The sequence below is a fragment of the Notamacropus eugenii genome, chromosome 3 (assembly GCF_028372415.1).
Source record: "Notamacropus eugenii isolate mMacEug1 chromosome 3, mMacEug1.pri_v2, whole genome shotgun sequence".
Lineage (NCBI taxonomy): Eukaryota > Metazoa > Chordata > Mammalia > Diprotodontia > Macropodidae > Notamacropus > Notamacropus eugenii.
In genome coordinates, this window is record NC_092874.1 from 14,040,419 (window position 1) to 14,066,973 (window position 26,555).

General features: G+C 42.7%; 1 protein-coding gene across 10 annotated transcripts in view; it reads left to right on the forward strand.

Annotated features, from left to right (window-relative positions):
• The window catches only part of DNAH11 (dynein axonemal heavy chain 11), a 302,015-nt gene that overhangs the window by 128,151 nt on the left and 147,309 nt on the right, over nucleotides 1-26,555 (forward strand). For all 10 annotated transcript variants that reach the window (XR_011976511.1, XM_072650882.1, XM_072650884.1 and 7 more), the window contains 11 exons: nucleotides 793-949; nucleotides 1,040-1,185; nucleotides 2,911-3,027; nucleotides 4,207-4,345; nucleotides 6,360-6,452; nucleotides 8,529-8,723; nucleotides 12,001-12,078; nucleotides 14,313-14,445; nucleotides 16,942-17,069; nucleotides 18,618-18,766; nucleotides 23,266-23,416. Coding sequence is in view for 9 of the 10 variants with exons in the window: in XM_072650882.1 (XP_072506983.1) it covers nucleotides 793-949; nucleotides 1,040-1,185; nucleotides 2,911-3,027; nucleotides 4,207-4,345; nucleotides 6,360-6,452; nucleotides 8,529-8,723; nucleotides 12,001-12,078; nucleotides 14,313-14,445; nucleotides 16,942-17,069; nucleotides 18,618-18,766; nucleotides 23,266-23,416 (1,486 nt within the window). In the remaining variant the exon portion in view is untranslated. The remainder of the gene's footprint in view (nucleotides 1-792; nucleotides 950-1,039; nucleotides 1,186-2,910; nucleotides 3,028-4,206; nucleotides 4,346-6,359; nucleotides 6,453-8,528; nucleotides 8,724-12,000; nucleotides 12,079-14,312; nucleotides 14,446-16,941; nucleotides 17,070-18,617; nucleotides 18,767-23,265; nucleotides 23,417-26,555) is intronic.

Consider the following 26,555-nt stretch of genomic DNA (forward strand, 5'->3'; position numbering starts at 1 on the left):
ATGAGAATCTCCATCCTTGAGAGATTTACATTATATTGGAGAAGATCATATGTACACATAGATGTATAGAGAGCATGAATATGCAAATTAATTATTTAAGAACTTTGGAAAGGAAGAGCTAGCATCTAAAGGCATCAGACCAACAAAATATTTGTACCCAAAGTCCCAGCTCTTAGGAGATAGTGTACTTAATGAGGCATCCCATTCCTCTCAATCATCTTTTAAAGCTTTTTGTAAAAAAAAAAAAAAGTTGATTATTACAGTATTTCAATATCACATCAGCATGGTAATTAGGGTGGGGCAATCAAGGCTTTTCTTCCAAAGAGTGAAAATTTAGAGAATGTAAAATCTAGTAACCACAATAATTTATTTCCCTGTCACCCAACTGAATTTGTCTTTATTACTGCTTGCATTGCTTTCACAAGATGATTTGAAGGAGCTTTTGAATTAGCTGCCTTGGGCACCATAATTACTAGTCACACCAACTCCTTTTCCCAACACGATTTTGGTTTTGTGCTATTGACTTGATTAGGATCAATCAACTAACGAATATTTATCAAGTGTCTATGATGTGTTGGGCAGTATTCTAAGTACTGGGGATACAAAAAGAGGCAAGAGATAGTCCCTGCCCTCAAGGAGTTGATATTCCAATGGGAGAGAGAATAAGCAAACACATATATGCAAAATGAGCTAGATAGAAGCTTCTTACTGGAGCTAACAGTTTAGGAAGGTCTTGGAAGTGGATGCACTTGGTTATCTATTAACAATGTTGCTGTCTTCTATTACTTCAAGGTGTTACATCACCTTAACCCAGTCTCTCCATCTCACTATGAGTGGGGCTCCTGCCGGTCCAGCTGGCACAGGCAAGACTGAGACAACCAAGGACCTGGGACATGCCCTTGGCATGATGGTTTATGTATTCAACTGTTCTGAGCAGATGGACTATAAGGTAAAGTGGGGAATGTCTCCTAAGAGGGAATGAGTATTTTAAAAATCCCACTTAAAGATTTCACCTTCAGGCTCTGACTGTGTCATTCAGTCCATAGGCAATATTTACAAAGGCTTGGTCCAGACAGGAGCGTGGGGGTGTTTTGATGAATTCAATCGGATCGCGGTGGAGGTTCTGTCAGTGGTAGCTGTACAAGTAAAGATGATACATGATGCCATCAGGAACAAGAGAAAGAGGTGTGTGCGTCATACCTTTGTGGTGATTCCCTTCCCCACTCCCCTCACTTTATCTCAAATACAAAAAGAGAGAGAGAGAGTGACACAGAAGTTACCTTCTCTCTCCATGCTGAAGAAGTACCATAAAAGATGTCAGAGCTGGACTCGGAGGACCTCCAATCAGTCTCAACTCTGTATTTACCTCCTGTGTGACCTCCAACAAATCAATCTCTTGGCTTCCTTTAGGATCTCATCTATTGAATAAGATGACTTCTAATGGTTCGTCCAGCTCTGGCATTCTATGCTTCCATGAAAGGAGTCAGTTTAATAGCAAACACCTTCTATGTCGCTTGGCTTCTGTCTTTTGATGTTTAACCTATTTCAGTGTTTGAAGGGCCAGTGTGGTTCTTGACCCATCTTCTGTAGTCTATTTCATTGCATTTTTGTTCTGGGTGCTCTGTCCTTGGTGCTGATTAAATGCTGTGGGCACCTTCTCACCCTGGGTGATTCTTATTCACACTTTACCATAGATTCTCTACAAAAATCATACCTACCCATTGGGGGTATTCTCCCAGGCTCTGTCAAGATTCTATGGGTACCCAAGCAATATCAGACTCCTTCATTAACCCTTACTCTCCTTGCATTATTGACTGATCTCCTTTTCCCATCACGATTTTCTTAGGTGACCTCTATTACAAGAAGTAGTATAATGGCATGGATAAAAGGCCAGCCTCAAAGGCATGAGAACCTGGGTTCAGATCTTGCCTTTTGATACATGCTAGCTTGGGATCCTGGGTAAATCATAGGAAACAATAATAATAATGGTGCTTAATATAAGCATTTTGCTATTATTATCGCATTCAATCCTCACAACAACCATGAGAAGATAGGTGTTGTTATCCCCATTTTGCAGATGAGGAAACCAAGTCAGAGGTTATGTCTTGCTCACAATCACCCAGCTAGTGTCTGACCCAAGATTAGAACCCAGGTTTTCTGATTCCAATTCTAGTGCCATTCACTTCTCAGCCCAAGACTTTAACATTTGTCTGGACAGCTTTCTTCTAATAAACCTTAAAGTATTTTGAACTCCCAAAGTCAGAAAGTATTATACTCTCGTAATCAATTTGTTCGATAAAACTGGATCATTTGTGGTCAAAATGATTTTTTTATAATTCTAAGATGTTTTCATTTCATGGTGAATGTTGATATATATGAGCAAAGCAAGAACATGTGTGTGTATGTGTGTGTGTGTAGTTCCTCAATAATTTCTAAAAGTATAAAGGAGTCATGGAAGTAAAATATTTGAGACCATTATTAGTGCCTTCAGGTAAGTGTCTAAGGCTAAGATTACTGACAAGGTTTAGATGAACATTTTTTATTTCCTTTTTTCTGTTTCCTCTTTCTTCTACACCCATCCTCTTATTCCTCTTTCTTCCTTTCCCCCTTCCTTCCTTCCTTCCTTCCTTCCTTCCTTCCTTCCTCCTTCCTCCTCTAAGTCCAGTTGACTTTTCCCTTACCAATATCCTCTTCTGATTGTGACAATATATTTGCAAAAGTAAAATGGCCTTCCATTTGCCTTCAAACTGCTCAAATTCCTAATAGCCTCCCTTGACATTTTAATGTCACTTGGACTTCTCCGCTCTCCACCTCAACCTTCCTGAATAGGCACCACTTCACCTTCTTAGGAAGGGTGTGGATTTTAGGCCCACACATTTTTATTATTTGGTTGTGCTTTTATCCTGGTAGATTCATGTTCCTGGGTGAAGATATCCAGCTGAAACCCTCGGTTGGCATCTTCATCACCATGAACCCCGGCTACGCTGGTCGAACAGAGCTGCCTGAGAATCTCAAAGCCCTTTTCAGGTAAGAATTCTTGTGTGGCCTCATGTGGCCTTGGCTTCCAAAACCCTGTACCCACCATTTTCCCAGGCTAATGGGCACCATTGGGCAACTTCTAGACTTGACTCCCTTGGGCTTTTCTGTTGGTGCTCTCCTTGGCACTGTCAGTGGGGAAGGAAGTCTGTGGGACATAGTGAGAAAGAAACGGGGAGAGTCAGGAGCAGAGCCAGAGAGGGGAGTCAATTTGCCTAAGGTCACACTCTATTAAGAGTCAGAGCTGGGAATAAAATAGAATTCTTTCTTCTGATACCAAGAGTCAACCTGGTGTAGTGGCCTCAAAGCCAGAAAGAACTGAGTTCAAGTCTTGCCTGGGGTAAATATTGACCATGGGACCTTGGGCAAGTCAGTGCCCCAGTAAAGTTTTTATGGCCATAAATTCTAGAGCAATTGCTTATCTGCCTCTATCAGGCAGCTGCCTCATCTGGCTATCAGTGGGATCACAGATAACCTTTCCCAGTTCAGCCTCCTTTCCATCATACCATACTTTTCTCATAAGAAGATTGTGCCCTGCTTTCCTTTCCCAGCTCTGAAAAATTCAACAGATTTTCCAAAGGTCCCATAAATGACTCGAAAAACAAACAAAAGATAGGGAGGGTAAGAGGTCAATTTATAAAGTACAATATTAATATGCTTTAATTCCAAACTTAAATGAAGATTTTCATCTAAAACAAAACAATAGGGGCTATGCATAAGGAGGTGGGGGTAGAATCTCTCTAGATCTGGGTTCAGATATTGCTTCTGCCACTTACTACCTGTGTGACCCTGTGTAAGTCACTAACCTCTGTGCACCTCATTATACCAGCTGCAAAATGTGGGAATTAGGCTACATGGCCTTGAAGGACGATTCCATGTCTAAAGCTGTAATCCTGTGACAGTTTTCTGTGTATCCCGCAATTTTAATGGATGTTGCTGTGAGTTTTCCATGGGGTCTAACTCCAAAGGATCAATAGTTTTCAGCCTTGACTAATCGTGAATTTTTTATTCAAAGTAAAGACTTTCTCAGTAGTTCTGATTGACACATATAATTGGTGCCTCTCTTGGGGCTCGTTAGAATGTTGGTACAAATTAATCACTGGGTTTTGCAATTTGTCCTTCTCACCTTCTCCCATTTAAGAACGGAAACTCTATGTGTTTCTTTCTTAGACCTTGTGCCATGGTGGCCCCTGACATTGAACTGATCTGTGAAATCCTGCTGGTGGCAGAGGGCTTTGTGGATGCCCGCCTCTTAGCCCGCAAGTTCATTACCTTGTACACTCTGTGCCAGGAGCTGCTTTCCAAACAGGTGAGAGGCATGGGGGGAATCTGGGAAACCTTTTTTCCATAAGTGAAATCCATTTGGAAATGCCAAGGCTCAGTAACAAATCATTTAAATTCCCTTTGTGGGGAAGCAGAAAAAGAATGGCCTTCAACTATATTTCCATTTTTTTTTTTTACATAATAAGTAATCTATGAAACAACATTGGGTTTTATTATGTAGTATGTTTACTCACACTTTCATGTCTTGGATTTTAAAAGTTCTGATATTAATCACTATTTGAATTGACCTGTTATCAGGATGGAGAGTCGTCCAACAATACTGAGCATAACCCAATCCATGCCTGCCAGTCTTGTCCAGGATTTTTCCTATTTCCTCAATAGAGAGGAAAGCACCCTCTATACAGGCAACCCTTGTCACTTTCTCTTGGGAGGCATGTAAACTGTTGCTAGCTCTAACTAAATGTTTCATCTTTGGGGAGGAGGGGGACGTACATTTCTTTATATGTCCTCAACACTGATGGGCAGCTAGGTGGCACAGTGGATAGAGTTCCAGGCCTGGAGTGAGGAGGGCATGAGTTCAATTCCAACCTCAGACACTTACTAGCTGTGTGACTCTGGACAAGCCACTTTACCTTGTTTACCTCAGTTTCTTCATCTGTAAAATTAGCTGGAGAAGAAAATGGCAAACTACTCCAGTATCTTTACCAAGGAAATCCCCAAAAGGGATCACAGAGAGTTAAACACAACTGAAAATGACTAAACAACCTCAGTGTTTAATTGTAGAAGTCACATTAGCACAGTGAATAAACTGATGGATTTTCAATCAGAAAGAACTGAGTTCAAAGCCTGCTTCTGACACTTACTAGTTTTGTGACCCTAAGCAAGTCAATTGATCTCTATGTACCTCTTATAACTTCCTAGGAGAGGAGTTAATCTGCTAAGGCATCTATGGGTTGCAAATTGTCTTCTTGGAATAATTTCCCACAATGAAGGTTTTCTGCACTAGAGTTCTTATAGATCCTTTAAATATTGGAATAATATTGATCTTTATAAGTGTTCTGGGTATTTTTCATTAAACATTTGTTTCTCTATGCTAAGCTGGGATTTATTCGAAGGACAGAAATCAGGACTAGGTAAGGAAATGACAATTTCATGATCAACGCTGACCCCTCGGATTCAGGCTTCAAAAGGAGAGGTTAAAGCTGTTATAACATTCAGGGAGGGACACTCCAGTCATATCACTAGGGTTCAAACGATGACGAGGTTCCCCAGTTCTCTCCATCCCTTCACATACGTTTTCAACTGAAGGAGAATATGAACCTTCATAGAGGGAGGATGATGTAGGAGAGAGACTGTTAGGCTAGCAGTCAGACAAAGCTAGTACCTTCTAGAATCCCCAGTCAATCAGTTAGTCAATCAACTTTCTTTAAGCACTTATTATGTGTATCATGTGCCAGGCACCAAACTAAATGTTAAGGACACAAAGAAAAGCAAAAGGGCAGGAGGAAACAGTAAAGTGCAAACTTGTCAAGGTCAGAATAGAATAAGATGGAAAGAGAAAGGGCTCTATAGTCAGAAAACCTGAGTTCTAACACTGCCTTCTAATACTTATTATCTGAATGCCTGTGGTCAAGTCATTTAACTTTCCTGAACCTATTTTCTCATCTGTAAAATAAAGGAATTGAACTAGAGGGTGTCTGAGATCTTTATCAGCTATGAATCTCTAATTCTATGACTTTAGTGGCCACTTGAGCCAACCCACATTGCACAAAGAATCCCTGCCATTTGCCTGACAAGTGATGCTGACCCTCTGCTTACATCAAGGGGGCAGTACACTCTCTCCTGAGGCAACGCCTTCTACTCTTGAGTAGCTCTAATAGTAAAGAAATTTTCCTTCACGTTATCATAAATGATAACTTGTCACTGACAGAAGGAACTATAATAATTTCTCTTGTAAGTCCAATTGGATCTTTACCCATCCTATTTGTTATTTTTATTTCATGAGATCTTTCAGGAAGCTTCTCTCTGTTTGGTTGTAGGACCATTATGACTGGGGACTTCGTGCAGTGAAATCGGTCTTGGTTGTAGCTGGTTCTCTGAAACGAGGAGATAAAAATCGACCTGAGGACCAGGTACTACATTGTCAAAGTGCTCTGTGCAGAAGCACTTTGGTCCTGAACTGGGTGCAGTTTGTTTGGTTTTTAAAACTCATGTGTGTATATATTGCACATGTATGTGTATATGCTTGTACATGTGTGTATATGCATGCAGACATGTATATATATTTTAATGTATTTGGGTATTTGGAAAGCTAGTGAGACTTTTATTTGATAAATAGGTCCCAAGGCTTCTCAGATGAACACTATAGTTTGAGGAAAGGAAACTGGAATCCAGCAATGTTTTTTAATAGAAAAATATTTTGGAAATCTTAAAGAAAACTGATCATCAAGCAGCTAGGCAGCATGATGGTTAAAGTGCTGGACTTGCAATCTAGAAGACCTAAGTTCAAATCCTGCCTCAGATACTTGTTCTAACCTCTTGGTCTCAATTTCCTCATCTGTAATATGTGGTTAATGAAGTACCTGCCTTCATAAGATTGTTCTGAGGATCCAGTGAGATTACTTATGGACATACACATATCACTTTGTAAACCAAAAAGTGCTAATATAAATGCTTTTGTCATATTTTTTTATATCAATGCTCAAGTTAAGGTTGGATGTGAACTTTTGGAGCAGTGGTTAGTGGGAGTTCAAATTTGGGTTCATGGAATCATAGATTTGGAACTTGTGGTCATCTTGTAGGGGAGTGGACAAGCATTTATTAAGCACCTATTGTGTGCCAGGTGCCATGCTAAGCACTTTACAAGTGTTATCTCACTTGTTCTCACCACAGCCCAGGGAGAGAGGTTCTATTATTATCAACTGGTCCAATCCCCTCATTTACATATAAGGAAACGGATTAAGAAATACTCAAAGAAGGAGACAATCTGGTAAGATAGAGAAAGAGCTCTGGCGTCAAGGACCCAGGTTCAGATCCCGGGGCTGGCCCTCGCTGCCTTGGAGACCTTGAGTGAGCAAATCCCTTCAGCTTTGCTTCCTCAGTTCTCAAATGAAAAGGGTGGACTGGGTGATCTTTGCTATTGCTTTTTGCCCTCTCTGAGCTCCTGCCATCCTTCACTCGGATGGTTTCTGAAGCTCTTTCCAGCTCTGAGGATTCGTGATCCTGCTCTTCCTTCATCTCAGCTGAATTTCTTCTCTACATGATTCCCATACGTAGACCAGATTGCCTTGAATGACGATACAAGTGAAGTATTCCAACCCCTAAACACCCCCCCACACCAGTCCCAAGATACAGAACAGTTGTAAAACAAATCTTCTCTTTCTCTATGCCACGGTAATGTTGGTGCCCATGGTGGGCTTCCTGTATTCCAGGGTGAACACTGAAAATGACCATGTGCCTTTATTTCCATGGGTACTCCCTGACCTGGGTGGCCAGACCAGCCTGGCCTCAATGAATGTTTCCTGACGAGGTTTTAGGGCATTTCCAGCAATTCTCACATGGCACTTTCTCTTCCATCCGAGTGTGTAAGATGCTTTTGGCTGGCAGATCTAAGTCTGGAAGGGGCCCTAAAATGTGCCCAGCACCCCCTTATTTTAGAGATGATGAAGCTGAGGTCAGAGAGGGCAAGTGCTCCCCAGGGAGATCCAAACTTTGAATGCCAAAGTCAGCGTTCTTTCTGCTGTAGCACAGGACCATTTTCGAGGCCCTGCTTCCAGAATCCGTGGATGTTGCTGTCCCCATGCATCCTGACCAGGTTCCCCAGGGAGAGTTCCACTAGAGGATCTGAGTTCAGGGAGCTCGTTTCATCTGTGGATCTCAAAGTCCTTTCCTGAAATGACCTGCCAGCATCGACCACTGCTCATGCTTTATGGGCTGAGAAATGGGTACATGGAGGCTTCGGGCATGCTCCAAAGCTGGTTGGGGACAGCATTTGGCACCATCTCTGTTCATTCTTTCCCATTTATGTGTGTTGGTCAGCTGTGAGGAGTGATTCTCCTGATGGACTGAGCCATGTTTAAATTCCCCAAAAAGCCCCCCAGCCTGGCCCAGAATGGGGCAAGTGCCTCTTCCTACAAAATGAACGTCTTAGCCCAGACAGGTGTGGCTGCATCGGTTTTTGACATGTGGACCTTTGATCCCTCTCCCAGGTACTGATGAGGGCCCTCAGGGACTTCAATCTGCCCAAAATCGTGACGGACGACATTCCCGTGTTCATGGGGCTCATCAGTGACCTGTTCCCAGCCCTGGATGTTCCCAGGAAGAGAGAAATACAGTTTGAGCAAATGATTCGCCAGTCTACCCTGGAACTCTGCCTGCAGCCCGAAGAGAGTTTTATCCTCAAGGTAAAAGCATAGACATGTGCCTATAGAAACACACATCTATATTCATAGACATATATATTTTAAAGGAAAGATTTATGTATAAATGTGCATTGTATCTACCAAAAATGTGCATAGGTTCATATAGGTAAATATGTTTATGTGCACATATTTTAAATATTAAATATTTATACATGTATAACATGTATATAGAATATAAACATAGAATATAAATACACATACTCTAACAATGTGTTAACAGATGTTGAACATCTGTTTAACAATCAGCTCTCTAAAAATGTGTATATATAATCACACTTTTAATTTAAATCTGCATCCCTAAGATTTTCTCTGTCTCTTTCTTAAGTCTAGACAATCAACAAAACAAGATATCAAGCCCTAATCTGTAGCATTTGCTGATTTCCAAGGTGTGAATGCTCCCACTGAAAATTTAACCATCATCTTTTGTGAGCTGGTTCTGGCACATCCCAGATATGCTGATTGCTTATAAATGTATCCCTTTAGATTTTCTAGAATAATAACTACTTTCTAGTGATTTGGAGGCAGTAAGGAAGAGTGGACAGAGTGCTTTTCTTGGGGTCAGGAAGACCTGGGTTCGAATCCCCCCTCAGGTACTTACTAGCCATGTGACCCTGGACAATTAACCTGTTCTGGACCCAGTTTCTTTATCTGCAGAGCAGCAACAGGCATTTACTGTTTACCATGTGCCAGGCATCTGTAAAATGGGGAAAAATGAGAGGTTATGGTTGTGGTTGCGACACTCAAATGAGAGAATCCACGGAAAGCACTCAGCAACCCCATGGATGTGGGAGTGATTATCACCATTAGGGCCCACGCTGAGCCAATGCTGTGCCCTGGGCCATTGGGAGCATCATAGTGCCTCAGTCTACTGAAGCTTAGGGCGTGGGACTTGCATTTGTTTTGTTGTTGTTTTGTTTTTCCAGAAGCCAGAATCATGTTCTTGGCTGGATCCCGGAAAGGGAAGGGTCCTGCTTTTGTCTTCCATGTTTCCTCACCCCCTTGTTCAGTGGGCAAGATCAGAAGATTTCTCTTGACGTGAAATATTTCTTTTGTTCTGCCTCCTTTCTATTTTAGAAAGAGATGAGGGAGGATTTGTAGTGCCTCTAATGCGAAACAAATGTCCAAATTCAGGAGAACACTTGGCTGGAAATGATCTGAGCTTGCACCACCAAAGGTCAAAGGATTGGCCCAAAGGTGGGGAGTTAGAAAGTGTGTTACATTTGGATGCTAAAGACTCAGGTTTAAATCCTGCTCCTTTTAGGTCCGGCTTCACATCCTACTTTAAACAAGTCTTTTCATCTCTCTAAGTCTCAATTTCCTCCATAAAATGGAGGGTTTGGATGAAACGACTTGTGAGGGGCCTCCCACCTGTGACTCTATTACTGCACAATCCTCATCATAACCTTGTGAAGGAAGTGCTTCATCACGCTCATTCTGTAGCTAAGGAAACTGAGGCTGAGTGTGTTTAGGTGGTGTGACCAGGGTCATGCATCCAGTACGTATATCAGGGTTTAAACCCAGGTCCTGAGAGACTTTCATAGATGCTTTTCCACGGCAGACTACATCGTCATAGACGCACACCTGATTTAGAGGGAGTGAGATCATAAGATCTTCCTGTGTTTGTGATTGGTTCAGATCAGGAGAAAAGAATCAGTCAGTAAACACTTGTGAAGTGCTTACGATGGGCCCAGCACTAAATGCTGGAGATGCAAAGCAAGGAAAAATTCAGCCTGTCTTCTCAAGGAGCTCACGGTCTAATGGGGTAGACCATATGCAGGCAGCTGGGTGCAAACAGCATAGAAACAGGATCAATCAGAGGTTTACCCCCAACAGAAGCAAATGATCAGAACTAAGGGGAGATGGAAAGAGCTTCCTGCAGGTGGGATTTGAACTGGGACTTGGAGGAAGCCAGGAGGAAAAACGTTACAGACATGGGGGAGGGAACGGCAGGACCAATGTCACTGGATCTAAGAGTACAAGGGTATGGGGGTAAGGTGTAAGGTGTGATAGAACTGCATAGGGGTGTGTGCATGTGTGTGACTGTACATGCATGCCTGTGTGTGCACACATGTTCGTGTGTGTGCATGTGTGTGTGCTCTGCATGCATGGGCATGTGTGTGTGCAACAGGTTAGAAAGGGCTTGAACACTAAATAGGATTTTCTATTTGATCCTGGAGGTGATAGGAGGCTGCTGGAATGTATTGAGTGTGTGTGTGGAGAGGTGATATGGTCAGACCTGTGCTTTAGGGGAGTCACTTTGGTGTCTGAGTAGAGGATGGACCAGAATGGAAAGAGGTATATCCCCAAGCTGCTATTACAATAGTCTAGTTGTGAGAGGATGAGGGCCTGCGCCAGTGTGGGAGTCATGTCAGAGGACAAAAGATGCTGCAAAAGGGGAATTGACAGGCCTTTGCAACAACTTGGACGAATGAGAGAGGGAGGAGCGCAGGGTGACTTCAAGGTTGGGAGCCTAAGGAACCGGGAGGATGGTGGTGCCCTCTACATGGTTGGCAGCTGCTATGATTTTCAGGGAAAGACACTAAGTTCAGCTTTGATATCTTTGGGAAATTTAGTTCAGGATGTCTAATGGGCAGATGGAGATGCAAGATTATAGGACAGCACAGAGATTGGGGCAGAAAAGGTAGATTTTAGAATCATCCCTATAAAGATGGTCATTTAAATCAAGGGAGCTGATGAGATTGCCAAGTGAAATAGTCTAGAGGGAGAAAAGGAAAGGGCCCAGGACATAGCCCCATGGGACATCCATGGTTAGAGGGCATGATCTGGAGGAGGATCCGGGAAAGGAGACAGAGAAGGAGCGGTCAGAGAGGGAGAAGGGGAACCAGGAGCGATAGTACCCTTTAAACATAGAGTGGATAAAGTATCAAGGAGAGGAAAGTGGTCAACAGTGTGAAGGAGGTCTGCAGAGAGGCCAAGGAGAATGAAAATTGATCAAAGGCCGGTGGATTGGGCATTGTAGATGGTATATCACTTTGGAGAGAACAAGTTGGGTGGAATGATGAGACCAGGAGTCAGACTAGAGAGAGGGAGAGAACAGGGGCACGCTGACTGTGGATGGGCTTTTCAAGGATTTAAGCCATTAAAGGGAGGAAAAGGGATGGAAACTAGGAGGAATGCATAGATGATCAATAAAGATGGGGGACTCTCCTTTGTAAGCAATGATTAGAAGTGTTTACCCATCATCTTTTCCTTATCACCTCATTAAAAGAAAATAATGATTGGTATTTTGATTTTGCAGGTTGTTCAACTGGAAGAGCTGTTAGCTGTGCGGCACTCCGTCTTTGTGGTAGGAAATGCAGGGACAGGAAAGAGCAAGGTATGACAAATTGGCTTGTGGGCTACTCACAAGATCTTTTTCTGCTCTAAGGAGAAGAGCGGTTGTGTTGGGGTCAGATTTTTTTATGATGACTACACAAAATTTTTTTAAATTTATTTTGCCTGTAAAGAACAGTTTCTCTTCTTCATATAAATGAATGAAAAAATCATTTATCCGGCGCTAACTATGTGTCAAGCATTGTCCTAGCTGTGGAAGCAAATACAAAAGCAAAAACAGTCCCTGCTCTCAAAAAGCTTACATTCTAATAGATAGAGACATACCTCTTCAAATGGCCCGCCAGGGAGGGATTTTGTATTTGAATGTTATTGGCCTGATAAGCAGGACCCTAGAGAGTAGATTGACACACTCCAGCCAGGAATAATATCAGATTTAATTTGATCATAGTTCATGGCCTCAGAACTGGAGACTCATTGGATTGTGTTCCTTTATCGTGTTGTATTTGCATATTAAGATCACAAAAATTCTCTTTCATGAAATGTCAAGATCGTAGCCCTGTTTTGGGGTTGGAGTTGGTGGGCTGAGGCGAAAATTAACATCAACTCCTCTTTTGGCAAAAAATAAAATAAAAATAAAAAGCAAACCTAGCATGACCATGGCTAGGCTTTGACACCTTGTCTTTCACATTTTCAATTATTCTTTTTAAAGTTTTTTGGTATTTCTTTGCGTAAGACAGAGCATTCAAAAGCTACTAGGGGAAAAAATGTCTGGCTCCCAGTATCTGGTTTCTGCCTCATTTTGTCAAGTCTTTGCCTTCTTTGGCCATCTCAAATCAAATTGGGATCCAATGAGAAAATGTTTATAAAAAGTGCTCAGCACAATGCCTAGTATGTAGCAGGTACTAAATAAATGCTTATTCCCTATAATTTGTCCCGTCTCAATTTCTGTTCTCCACACAAGAGGGAACACACTATAGTGGAAAAAAAATTGGTATTTAAAGCCATAGGTGCTGGGTTCAGATCCTGCCCCTGCCCGCACTAGTCTCTTCTGGGTCCTTCAGTACCCTCACTTATAAGTCAAGGCATATAAAATCTCATAGTGGGCATTTAATAACATTTAGTGTATTGTTTTGCAAAGGCAAGGGTTGTACTAGATGAACAGAGAATCATGGATTTAGATGAAGAAGGGATGCTAAAGGTTAATTAGTGATCCGAGCTCCTTGGCAATTTTAAATCTAGGATTGTTTGATCACTAGGAAGGGACCAAGATGGAAGAAGCATCTAAGAAGAGGGATGGTTTCCTGACATTGTCTGTAGTCCTGATATCTAGCGCTTTTCTCTTGACCTTACTATCTGATATGGTGCCACTTCCTTGGCTTATGGGACTACTCACCAGATCATTTGCCTCTTACTTGGCCCCAAGGAGGGTAGAAATTGTGTGGGGCACCGATGTTTTTATGATAATCATGCAAAGATGATTTTTTTTTCTGCTTTCAAAAGTGAATATACAGTATGGTATATTATGGATAACAAAGTAAACAATTTAAGAAAACTTGGCACTATTCATTGTTAGTAGTGCATAGAATGCTGGGCTTAGCAGACAGATTCACCTTCATGAGCTCAAATTTGTCCTCAGACACTTACTAGCTGTGTGACCCTGGGCAAGTCATTTGCCCCTGTTTGCCTCAGTTTCCTCATCAGTAAAATGAGCTGGAGAAGGAGATGGCCAACCACTCCAGGATCTCTAAGAAAACCCCAAATGGGATCACCACGAGTCAGACAGGACTGAAAAACGAGTGAACAACAGTTGTTAAATTGCCTTGAGTGAGGAGAAGATAGCAGGGCCAAGAGAACGATCTACATCATAATCCTGTAAAAATAATGACACTCGAAGGGGGCTGACCTTGAGTTAAATGCAATGACCTACTTGTCGTGGAGAACAGAAAATGAAATTGTAGAGAGGTGTGTGGCTAAAAGTGCAGAATGTTGTATTTGGGGAGAAGTTGTCTGGGGTAATGAGTAGAGCACTGGACTTGGAATCAGGAAGACCTGGCTTTGAATATCTTCTTCTAGATGAACAAACATGTTGAGTTTCCTCACCTGTAAAATAAGGGGAGTACTGCCAGTGACTTCTAAGGTTCCTTCTAGCTCTAAATTGGTTATCCCATGATCCTACATTCTGTGAAACTCAAACTTTGAAAAACGGATACAAGTGACTCCTTTTTGGAATATACATGAAAAATTAATAACCTTGACTCTTTTGCCTTTTCTCTCCAGATTTTGAGGACGCTGAATCAAACCTATGTTAACATGAAACAGAAACCTGTTTGGAACGACTTAAACCCCAAGGCTGTAACAACTGACGAGCTCTTTGGCTTCATCCATCATGCCACTCGAGAATGGAAAGATGGCAAGTCCTACGTCCTTTCTCATGTCCCAGTCCCTCCCATTTCCAACCTATCCTCTATACTGGGAGCATCTCCCTTCCTTTTCTCTGAACACACTGTTCCCCAAAGTTGGATTGTACTCCCTCCTTATCTTTATGATTGAGAATCTTGAGTTTATTCCAAGTTTAGCAGAGGTTCCACCTCCCAGGGGAAGCCTTCCCTGATTCCACTTCCCATCCATACAGTTATCGGGACTGTCATCCCCATCAGATTGTCATGTACATGCAGGCTTATTTACATGATGTATTCCACCAATATAATGGAGAATTCTTGAAGACTGGGAAGATTTTTTCTTTTGGACTTTGAATATCCCATACCTGGCACATAGTAGACACTTGATAGGGGTTATTAGATTGAATTAAATGAGGATAAAATAAATTTAGTGCATTTCGTTGATATCCATGGGATTTTACAGATGTCATACTCCATCTCCCCAGAGACCAGCAGATAAGCCTGAGCTCTAAGGGGATAGAGAGAGCCTACTGAATTTCCTTCTTTGGCGGTCTCCATCTTCTCTCCCCCCTCCCTTTCATCTGTCATTATCTCAGGCCTTACCTCTTCTTGATCACAAGATATAACAAGGAAGATTAACAGAATCCCCAATAGGCCCAAACTTTTCTCTCTAGAAGATTATTCCACTTCATAGTTGTCCCTTTGGGACCAACACTCTTGTTCTAGTAATATTCCTGTGTTCCAAACTCTTCTCTGAGAATTACATACAGAGCCAACAAGTCATGTCATAAACTCACAGACTCCTGGGATTTTAGAATTTTCTAAGAGGATGATTTATAAGCCCAAAGAAATTTTCCCATGGTCACACAAGATTTTGGGGTGCAGCTGATTCTCCTATGTACCACTTTTAAACACTTTTAAGCAGTGATCTGGCTACTTGTCTGGACCCAACTAAATAAACACATCATTTTGAGAGGGGTAAGGCAGGATGGGAGGAAAAAAAATCAAGACTGATTGAGTGAAAACTGGAAAACTTCAACTTGAAGGAAAATTTCCAGATGAAGGGGATTGGAATTGGTGTCTTCTTTAATCCTATGGAATGAATGAATGAGAAAAGCATTTACCAAACCCTTACTGTGTGCCAAGAATGTGGAGATGATAAATATAGAAACAAAGATAAGCCTTGACCTCAAAGAGTTTACATACAAATGGGGATGACACTGCATATATGGGAGTGATGACCAGGGAAGTTTATGGGATGGTGAGTGAAGACATAGAGGAGTAGATTAACACACCCTATCCAGGACCAATGTTGTCTTCAATTCCATCTGCACCAATTTCTTTAGTCACCTACCTCTCCAAAGAGAACCTGTGAACTCTCTCTCTATTGAGCTGAAACACTCTTCTGTCTTCTGGTTTTGATGACAGTGAAAAGCCAAGATTGATACAATTTAATTCCTCCAATAGAAAGTCTACTACTTGGTCATGGGGCAAGGCTCTCACTGTTGAGTATTAACAGCTGAGTTAAAGTTTAAAGATGGGCTAAAAACTTTGTACTTCTCAGTTACTTTTTTTCCACCACAGAGGCAAAAACAGGGCCACCCAGGATGGAGGCCATTTTGTATTTTTCACTGTTTCATGGATTGTTGTGGCCAAAGAATTAATTATCCAGTGGCCAGCCTAAAAGGAATGAGCCTCTCTCTGTAATTAGCTGACCTGCTCCTGGAGAAGCAGAGCCAGTCTGTTGCTGGGACAGTCTTCCAAGCTTTCCAGCAGGGTAGGACTGGCCACTTTGCTAGCATGGCCTTCAAGGACCCCAAGTTGCTACTATCTTGAAACCTCACAGTAGCGTTTTGGGTCACAAAGTAGTGAAGAAGTATTTTCCTCTTTTCCTCTCTCTCCTTTCCTTTAAAAAAATCGAGTGAGAAATACATATTCTCTTTTTAATATAAAGATATTTATCCTATGTAAATATACTTATATAAACATATGCCTGGAACACTTCTCAATTTGACAATGTTCTTGACCAAATAGCCCAATGTGACTCTGTCACTGAATTATTTTCCCTTAATGAGGATATGGAAGAAATAATCTAGGTAAATATAATTTATCTAATAGGAAAGACAGCTGGCAAACTACTACCTACAAACAAGATATAAACAGGCTAATGGGGAGGGAATCTTAGAAGGCTCCTGGATTAAGGAAGACCAGCACAGACATCTGCAGAATATGGGATTTTAGCTAGGAGGAAGGTGGGAAGGGGGGGAGATGAGTAGGGGGAGAAAGAGTGATCCAGGGATGGGGGAAAATCAGCAAAGATGACTGGAAAGAAAACATTTGATATTATATGCAGTATTCCACATCCCTACATCCCCCACTTCCACAAAGTAGCAGGGAGAGGTACCTCTTTCAATCAGTTCTTTGGGATCAAGCTTGGTCATTATTATTTTGTGTCATTTTAATGAATTTAGAAATCCACTAGAATTTTAAACAGTCTTTGTTGATAGGACTCTTTTCATCACTCCTGAGAGAGCAAGCCAATCTTCTGCATGATGGGCCCAAATGGATAGTTCTGGATGGAGACATTGATCCAATGTGGATTGAGTCACTCAATACAGTGATGGATGATAACAAGGTGAGCTGCTCTTAGTGGTTGATTTTTGCTTTTGCTTGAGTCTCCTCTCTGTTCAAGAAACACTTTAGTTCAGTTTTGCTTCATTGTCTTTGACCCTGGATTTTTCTGCTGGAGCTCCCTTATGACTCAAGGTACGTTGGGGCCACTTCTCAATCCATGTTTGTGCCTGATTAGTAAACCTTTCACAACCCATGTAATGCTGAGTAGTATGAATGAAAGCTAAAGATCTCTCTCTCTCTCTCTGTCTGTCTGTCTCTTTCTCTGTCTTTTAAGTTTGTGTAAACTTTATTTTATATCTATTTAACATATTATATGTTCATACGCACATATACTACATATTGACACACATATATGTATGTATACCCATATATATTATATACTGTCTCTCTTTAAAAAGGTCCATCAGTGCTTTCTGCTTTTTCACACCAGTGATGCCCCAATATAGCACCCTTCTCTGCTGCTCTCAACATCCATACTCTCCCTCATAACAAAGAAAATAGTCTGAAACGACTGTGGGGGCTATATTTTCCCCAAGACAGCATCATGGCATTAGAAAACCAGAACCAGAGCAGGGCCTTTTGGTCTTTGTTCCAGGTTGGGTCATTCGAAGGTAGCTGAGAGCACCTTCCTGTTGGCATTTCCTCCTGAGCCTACCATGTCCCTGATGGCAGCCTATTCTACCTGCCTCCTTCCTCCACTGCCTATTCCCCTCCTAGTCCTGGCCCACTACTTCCTTTGTAGAACCCCATCCCATGCCCAAGGGCATGGTGAGTGCTACCACTGGCAGCCGCAGTTGAATAGAATCCTCTAGAGGTGCCAGGGTGTTCCTCCTTCCCCCACATGGGGAGCCTGAGCATCATTCCCACCCTTACACCTTGCCAGTGTCAACAGGTGAATATTGCTTTAGTTCTGCCTCTGGGCTATAGGTCTCATGGAAAATGTGTAACTGTTTATTCATGGGAAGAATGAAGGAAGTACCTTTGTCCCCATAAGAATGAAGGAACTCCAGCTATTAACTGGTCTATAGCACTATACCTTAAATGCTAAAGCTTCTCAAGTCACATAGACATAATCTAATTAATAGTAGTACAGTGATTTAGAGCATTTTTTCAGATGACTATAGATAGCTTTAATTTTTTTCCTCTGAAAACTGCCTGTTCATATCCTTTGACAATTTATCAATTGGGGAATGACTTGTATTCTTGTACGTTTGACTCAGTTCTCCGTATATTTTAGAAATGAGGCCTTTATCACAGACACTAGTTGCAAAAATTCCCCTCCTAATCTTGGTTGCATTGGGTTTGGTTATACAAAAACATTTCAATTTAATGTAATCAAAATTATCCATTTTGCACTTTATAATGTTTTCTTTCTCAAAAATTCTTGCCGTCTCCATAAATCTGATACATGCACTATTCCTTGCTCCATTAATTTGATTATAGTATCAATCTTTATACCCAGATCATGTACCCATCTGAACATTATTCTTGTGTACCGTGTCAGGCATTGGTCTATGCCTAGTTTCTGACTGTGGCCTTTTTCATCCAGGTCCTGACGCTGGCCAGTAATGAGCGGGTGGCCCTCACCCCTCACATGAGGCTCCTGTTTGAGATCAGCCACTTACAGACTGCAACGCCTGCGACCGTGTCCAGAGCTGGGATTCTGTATGTGAACCCACAAGACTTGGGCTGGAATCCGTGAGTATTACTTCTCTGGGTATGACAGGGAAAGCCTTCATGGGATATGTGAAGAGACAGAGCCTCGGGGGCATTGGCAGGTAGTGTTTTGGCCACGTGTCCTGGCTGTCCACGGCAACCTAAGGACCGCGGCGCTGACTGGTCAGACCTTATAGTCTCTGTTAAGTGATTTACCTCCATCTTCTCAGTAGTGGGCACAAAGTAGTGCTTGACTGATGTCTGTTAATTGGCTGATCTAGTGACCTCGCTATTCAGGAACTTTAGAGCATAAGCAAGTCTTGCACCAAGGTCTTCAAACTCTAAAACGGGGTCCTCCCCATTATGTCCTGAACCCAGCTCTTGTGATGGAAAAGGAGGTCATCAGCCAGTCACAGAGCATTTATTAAGCACCTACATGTGCTAGGTATTGTGCTAAATCAAGAAAGGCAAAAAACAGCCCCTGGTCTCAACATGCTCCCAGTCTAACAAAGGAGCTGTCACATTGACAACTCTGGAGGACCAGCCTGTGGGGGATGGAAGGGAGATCAGGAAAGGTTTCTTGTACGAACCAGTGCTGGAGGGAAGGTAGGGAGCCCAGGAGGCAGAGAGGAGCAGGGAGAGTGTCCCAGGAAGGAGGAACAGCAGGAAAAAGTCCCAAGTTGGGAGATGGTGTGTCTTGTGTGAGGAACAACCAGGAGGCTAGTGTCGCTGCATCATAGGCATCCAGGGGGTGCTATGCATAGTACACAGAGTGCCAGGCCTGTAGTCAGGAAGACTCTTCTTCGTAAGTTCAAATTCAGCCTCAGACACCAACTGTGTGACCCTGGACAAGTCACTTCACCTTGTTTGCCTCAGTTTCCTCATCTGTAAAATGAGCCAGATGAAAGAAATGGAAAACCCCTCCAGCTTCTTGGCCAAGAAAACCCCAAATGGGGTCAAGAAGAATCATACGCAACTGAAATGACTGAATAACAAACAAGAACAAAAGCCTGTTGAGGTAGGAGGAGGCCAGGCTGTGCAGGGCTTTGAACACCACAGGTACTTCTGTGATGAAGGGTGGTAAGGAGATGTCCTTTGAGTCCTGCCTCAGGACAGTCAGGAGTAGGAGCAAGAATGACTTGAAGAATCCAGGATTCTGGGCAGAAAGGGGCAGCACAACTTGTGCACTGGAGCAGGTGAAGGCGGGTGGCAGGTTATCTGGGCAAATGCCCTCTGGTAACCTGTGGATATGTGTATGACTGGAATGGTAGATAAAGAGTCAGCCTCTGAGCCAAGACCTCCTAAGCTACCCATCAGCCTCTGTATTGGCACATACTGGCTGGATGACCCTGAGCAAGTGACTTAACCGCTCTGCCTCAGTTTCCCTATCTATAGAATGAGGCGGTTGTGTTCAGTGGTCTCTAAGGCCCCTCCTAGTTGTAAATCTATGCTCCTATGATCCTATGAGGGCTAGAGAAAGTAGTAGACAGGGGATGTAGGGGGAAGATTGGTTGGAACCAATGTACCAGAGAAAATATGCAAAAGGGAAATGGTAGCAATGTAGCCTCAGATATTGGTGAAAGGGCCATTAACCTGAGATGGGGCTGATCCGACAGATGTCTGAGAGCAGAGACAAGGGTGTCCTTGGAATCTTGAGATCCCCGGAGCCTGTTGGGGGGGATGAAGCTTGAGAACTCCTACCCAGTGTCATGCCAAGCTATCTTTCTTCCTTTTAATTTTCTTTTGGAAATCTTTGGGACTTCCTCTTGTCCCTGCCAAGCCTGACATCACTGCCACCTCCCACTGAGCCCCACCACCCTTCCTCTTCTGTATCTTCCAGCTGGGGAATGAAGTTCTCTGTCTTTTCCCTTAGAATACACAAATTGGCAGTAGCTACCCTGCTCTTTGGTTCACAATTCCTCCTGATTTTATCATCTGTGTGTGGATTGCTGTGACTGACAGAGAATTTGCCACCTGGGGTAATGAGAAAGCTTGAGATGCAAAGGACCCCACGAGATCAGTGGGATTGGACACGTGGCAGCATGCCCTGGGATTATAGACCAAACTCAGTTGGCTATGTTCCTCTGCAGCAGGGTGACCCAGATCTGCCAGCTTTGGTGATGAGCATGATGCGGCCCAGGATTCCCAGAGTGAACATCTGGGGTTCTTTTGTCTGAGGGAGGAGCCGCACAAGGATTTCAGTGTAGGCCTTTTTGTAAAGGCCTCAAAGCAGAGCCGGAGTAATGCTTAAATGTGAGCACAGCCTTGTCATGGCAAGAGGAAGATCCTCAGAGGTTCTGGCTGCCCCTCCTGCAGCTGGGTGAAGCCCGGTGCACCCCTTCTCCACCGCAGCACAGGTGTGCCTTCACAAGGACGGAACAGAGGTCAATCATAACTGGCCTCTTTTCAAGAGGGATGGAAGACGGTGGGTGCTATCTCCCCATGAGGATGGGCATGATTCTTCCTGAAGCCTTCACACGTTTCTGTCACCATAGCCCACAACAGAGAGAAGATGCCGCGTCTCCCTGCTCGTGTAACCCTTCCCTAGAGGACTTGCCTTTCCTAAGGAAACATTTTTCCTTTTGCTTTTAATTCAATTCATTCTATCATTTTAAAGTGGAGCAAAATTCAGCAAATGCCTACTGTGTGCAGACCCAAATGATATAAAGAGAGAAACAGGCCCTGCCCTCAAGCTTACATTCTACGAAGTGGAAATAGCACAAGCACGTGTGCGTGCACACACACACACACACACACACGTGTGTGTGTTTCCCTTATTCAAACAGAAGGTCCTCGAGGTTAGGGATTGCTTTGTTTTTCATATCACTAGTGCTTGAGCCAAATGAGGTACTTAATAAATGCTTGTTGATTGATGAGTTAAAGTGTCTATAAAATATTAATGGGGAAGGGGAACTTCAGCTAGGAAAGTTGGGAAAGGCCTTAGGTAGTTTGGCACTTCAGCTGCACCTTAAGGAGGATGAGGGATTCTGAAAGACAAATTTGAGGAAGGAAAGCATTCCAGGCAGAAGGCACAGCCTGGAACAAAGGCTCATGGGCAGGAAATGGAGGGTTCTGTATGGAGAATGATGAGTAGGCAACTTTGTCTCTATGCCTTTTGGTAAGCATACTCTGGGTTGTATATCTTGAAAAACATTGGTAATCACAGGATCATTGTAAGGAGTTATATCGGTATATTACGAACCTCATTTCAGATCTCAAAATAACTAGGGTCAGAACGCTTCAAGGGCAATCCTGAATTATTTCCATAAACTTGGCACATTTTTAGAAAAGAGTTTGAGCATTTTGGGAGATGAAAGAGGTGCCATAGATAAGGTGTGTATATGGAGGCAGAGGATCCAAGTGGAATCCTGCTCTGTGTGACTCCGAGCTAGTGATTTGGGGGCTTCATTTGAGTTCAACTGACCTCTAGGGTCCCTCTCAGCTATAGTCCATGATCCTGTACAACATTACATAAAAAAAGCAAAACAAAACTTCCTAAGGAATAGGAGATACAATGAGAGAAGTGTGCTTAGATCATAATTCTTGTAAGAAAAAAACTGAGGATTTTGGTGAACTGCCAGCTCCCCATGAGTCAACAACACGGTATAGTAACTGAGAAAGCTAATGGAAGCTTGGGACGTTTTAAGAGAAACTTGACTTCAAGGAATGAGCAAGTGTTGGACCCTTGGTACCCCACTGGCTAGGCCCCGGTGCTGATGAACTGGAGGGCATCCAGAGAGTGGCAGCTAGCCTGGCAAGGGGTCTTGAGTTATGCCATAGGACGATAGGCTCAGTGAAGTGGGAACCTTTAATGAAAGAAGAGCAGGGTGAAAGTGGGGATGTGGGAGAGCCATGGTAATTGTCTTTGAAGAGATGTCATGTGGAAAATGGGTTAGACCTTCTTTGTTTGGCCCTGGAGGGCAGTACTGGGAGCAGTGGACATAGAAGCAGACTCTTCTTGGACTTGAGGTCAGGAAAGCTGGCCTACAGTACAAGGGGCTTTTCTTTGAGGCCGTTTAGCAGAGGCAACATGAGAGATTGTTGGGGATGCAGTACTGGGAGTGGTTACTCATGTAAGAGTTGGACTGAATATTATCTGAGGTTCTGGGAGTTAGCACAAAATGGCACCTCCCTCCCTTCTATTCAGAGGTGGGAGATTAGGGATGAGGAGCACCAAATGCCGTGTCCAACACGTTGAACACCTTCATTACCTTGGTGGAACTGCTTTCTCTTTTTTTCTTCTGTCTTGTAAAGTGTGACTGTGATACTGATTATTTATCTAAATATCTTTCTACGTATGTATGTGTGTATCTACCTAAAAATGTGTATATGTGAGAAAGGAGAAGACAGGGAAGGAAAGTAGGAGAGAGAGAAGTGCGAACATTCCAAGTTAGGGGCTTGGGGGGAATTTACAGATTGAGGAGGGGACATAACACTACTGGTAGGATGTCTAAAATGTTTGTACCAAGATGCCTGCTTTGTAAAACCCAACTTCACAGATTCAGAATCCCATCAAATCTCCTTCCTCTTCTCTCTTCCAGGTATGTGGCTAGCTGGATTGAGAAGAGAAGCCATCAGTCTGAAAAGGCCAATCTGACAATCCTTTTTGATAAATATGTTCCCCCTTGCTTGGATAAACTGAGAACGAGTTTTAAGACAGTCACTTTGATCCCAGAGAACAGCCTGGTTCAGGTTTGTGTCTTCCTATGATAATGGTGAAAAAGAAATCTCCCTCCTGTCCAGACTACCAGCCTCTCTCTCTCTCCAGCATTGGTTTTCCCAGCCTTTCCCTGGCTTAGTCTCAGCCTCTGACTCTGACAGAGAATGCCCTCTTTCTGAACTGCTCGCTTTCTAATTTAACTGAAGGTTGGTAGAAAACATTGGAAAATTACTTTTCCAAGAAAAGGGAGACTAATAATACTTGACTTTCCCATTATGCTTAATGTATATGACCTCATTTAATAATATGGCATCCTTGTGAGACAGAGGCTACAGACTGACAGACCACTAGGCAGACAGAGCATTCATAGTATTTACTATGGGCAGGCCAAGGACTGTGGTTAGAAATTCCAGCAAGAAGAGACATGGCCCCTGACCCCAAGGACCCTTCCATGCTAAGGGGGAAAGGCAACCCATGCAAGGGGGCCTATGTAAAAGCTGAAGGGCAAGGAGTAAAGTTCTGGAGAATCAGGAACAGAGGGACTGGAGGTATCAGGAGAGAAGGAGGGAGTCACAGGGGAGGAGGCATATACAGGGTGAGAAGGCTGCTAGGTCCAGAGAGGTAGGAGTAAATCCATTATTAGGTGTTATTATCTTCATTTTATATAGAAGGAAACTGAGGCTGAACAATCTTAGGTAGTTGCTCATATAGCTGGCTAAGTGTCTCCAGACAGGAGTTGAACTCAGCCTTTTTCTGACTCTGAGGGTAGCATCCTTCTTGCTCCAGTGGGCTGCTTCCACTGTGCTGTTTGGTCTCTCCAATTCCTGATCACATTAGAATTCACATTAGAATGAGAATCTTGAGAATCTTAGAGTTAAAAGAAACTATAAAGATGATCTAGGGCCCTTGATGGAACCCAGACTTCACAGAACGAATCCCCTTCATTAAAGGATTTGCTTTGTACAACTTGGATTCAGTCAAAAGACCGCACTCGAAGATCTAGAAGGCCACAGATTCCCCACCCCTGCAGGTGATGCCCTGGTTTTATAGCCGAGGGAAACAAAACTTCCCAAAGATGGCACAGCTGGTTGTTGGGTGAAGTATGACCAAGTCTTCACTAAGGCAGCTTGTGAGTGACTCAGAAGTACCCAGTTGCCCTCTCACTCCCCAGCAAGCAGGGCGATGTTGGGGAGAGGGTACTAAGCATAAAGGTCAAGCATCTGGGTTCAAATCCTATCCAGTTCTTATTATTCAAGGGACCCTAAACAAGATCCTGCTCAGAAAGGTGTCAGAGAGATGACTTCAAAGGTCATTTCTGAGTTTGTAAAAGACAAAAAAGTCAACGCCTCACATGGAGCCACAAATGTTACCTAGTATGTATGTATGTATGTATGTATGTATGTATGTATGTATGTATATCATCTAGAAGCATTTGCACTGGACTAAGGATAAACATGTCAGTCAACAAGCATTTGTTAAACATTACTAGGTGCCAGGCACTAGGACAAATGCTGGGGATACAACAAAAGACAAAAATACTGTCCCTGCCTTCAAACTTACATTCTAATGGGGAACAACATGGATAAAATACACACACAAGATAGATACAGTGTCACAAGATCTCAGAAGGAAGGTACCAAGAGGAGGAGGAAAGGAGGAGGGAGAAAGAGAATAAATGTTTGAAGTTAAAGAAATGAAACTCAAATAGTAAAATTTTAGCCATCATACAGTGAGTAGTGGAAAAGTATTATTTTTGGCTTGGAAATCACAATTTAGTCAACATGACCTGAGTCTATTGTTACTGTCCAGTAAGTGAGATTGCCTGAATTACAATGAAGTTCAATTGAAAATGATTTCATACAAGCCAAAAATATAAAAATAAAAAGCCATAACCCCCAACTCAGAGCTTTGGGCTACTTCACACACCAATTAAACCAACAGCAGCCTTCAGTAGTTGTTATTCAAGGTATAATTTAACATTGAATTCAGGTCTGAATTTATTCATAATGCATTAATTATGGGGCTGATCTAATTAGTCTTTCTCTGGTTTCATACTTGTTAAAAGCAGGATAACATCCTTTCTCAGGTTGACTTGGTATCTCGTGTGATTTTTTTCTGGTGTTAACTTTTTCATTCAAGAAGAGTGTGAAAATAGGTCAGTGGGAAGGAAGATGATTCTGACTTTACATTTCTTCTGGATTTAGAAGCAAGTTAGTGCTTTCTGAGCTCCGGAGAATTTCAGTGAGTTTCCACCATTCCCCCACTTCAGAGTCTGGTGCCTTCCCTGGGGGCAGTTGTAAAGAAATCACATGAGCCAACAAATGTAGAGAGCTTTGCAAACTTTAAAGCACTATAGAAATCGCCATCATCATCATCATTATAATTTTTAAAGAAGAGTTTGTAGAAAAAAGAATGACCTTCATAAAACATATGCTTCCCTTCTGACTTCCCTCCCAAGCTTGTTTTGCAAGCATATGATTTATTATAATGTTAATAACAATACATAACAATATGTGTAAACAAAGATTACAATGGATACCCCTCTTAATAGCCCTATGAAGTAGGTACTTCAGATATTTTTCACATTTCATAGATGGGGAAACCAAGGCTCAAAGTTCAGTGGCTTGCTCAAGGTCATACAGCTGATAACCTGGAGCTCTGAGCTTTGAACCCAAGGCTTTACAGACTACAAGTCTCACACTGTTTCCCATCTGTCACATCCCTTGTCCTTTTTTCCATATAGAGTTGTACTTAAGGATCCCTACAGGCTCATATTGACTTAGAAACCACATACTATACTTCTGGAGGTGGAGCCAAGATGTTGGAGGAGAACACTCAGGTGCTCTTACAACATGCCACTCCAAATAACTTTCAAACAATGACTCAGATTGAGTTCTAGACTAGCAGAACCAACAAAAGATCAGACAAGCACAAGACAGCTTAGTGCAGGAAGAGAGACGTGTGACATGGGGGTGGAGGCTGAAACAACGGTGGTAAGGCTTGGTCATGGTGGTAGAAATAGCAGCTTTGGGAACTCTCAAGTCAGAGACAATAAGAGGACCTGGCAACTGGTCACAAAGATTATAGGAGACTACATCTAGGACTATGTCCTGTGGTAATGTTGTATAAAGGACCAGATACTGCTTGACACATCTACTGTCTATATCAGGG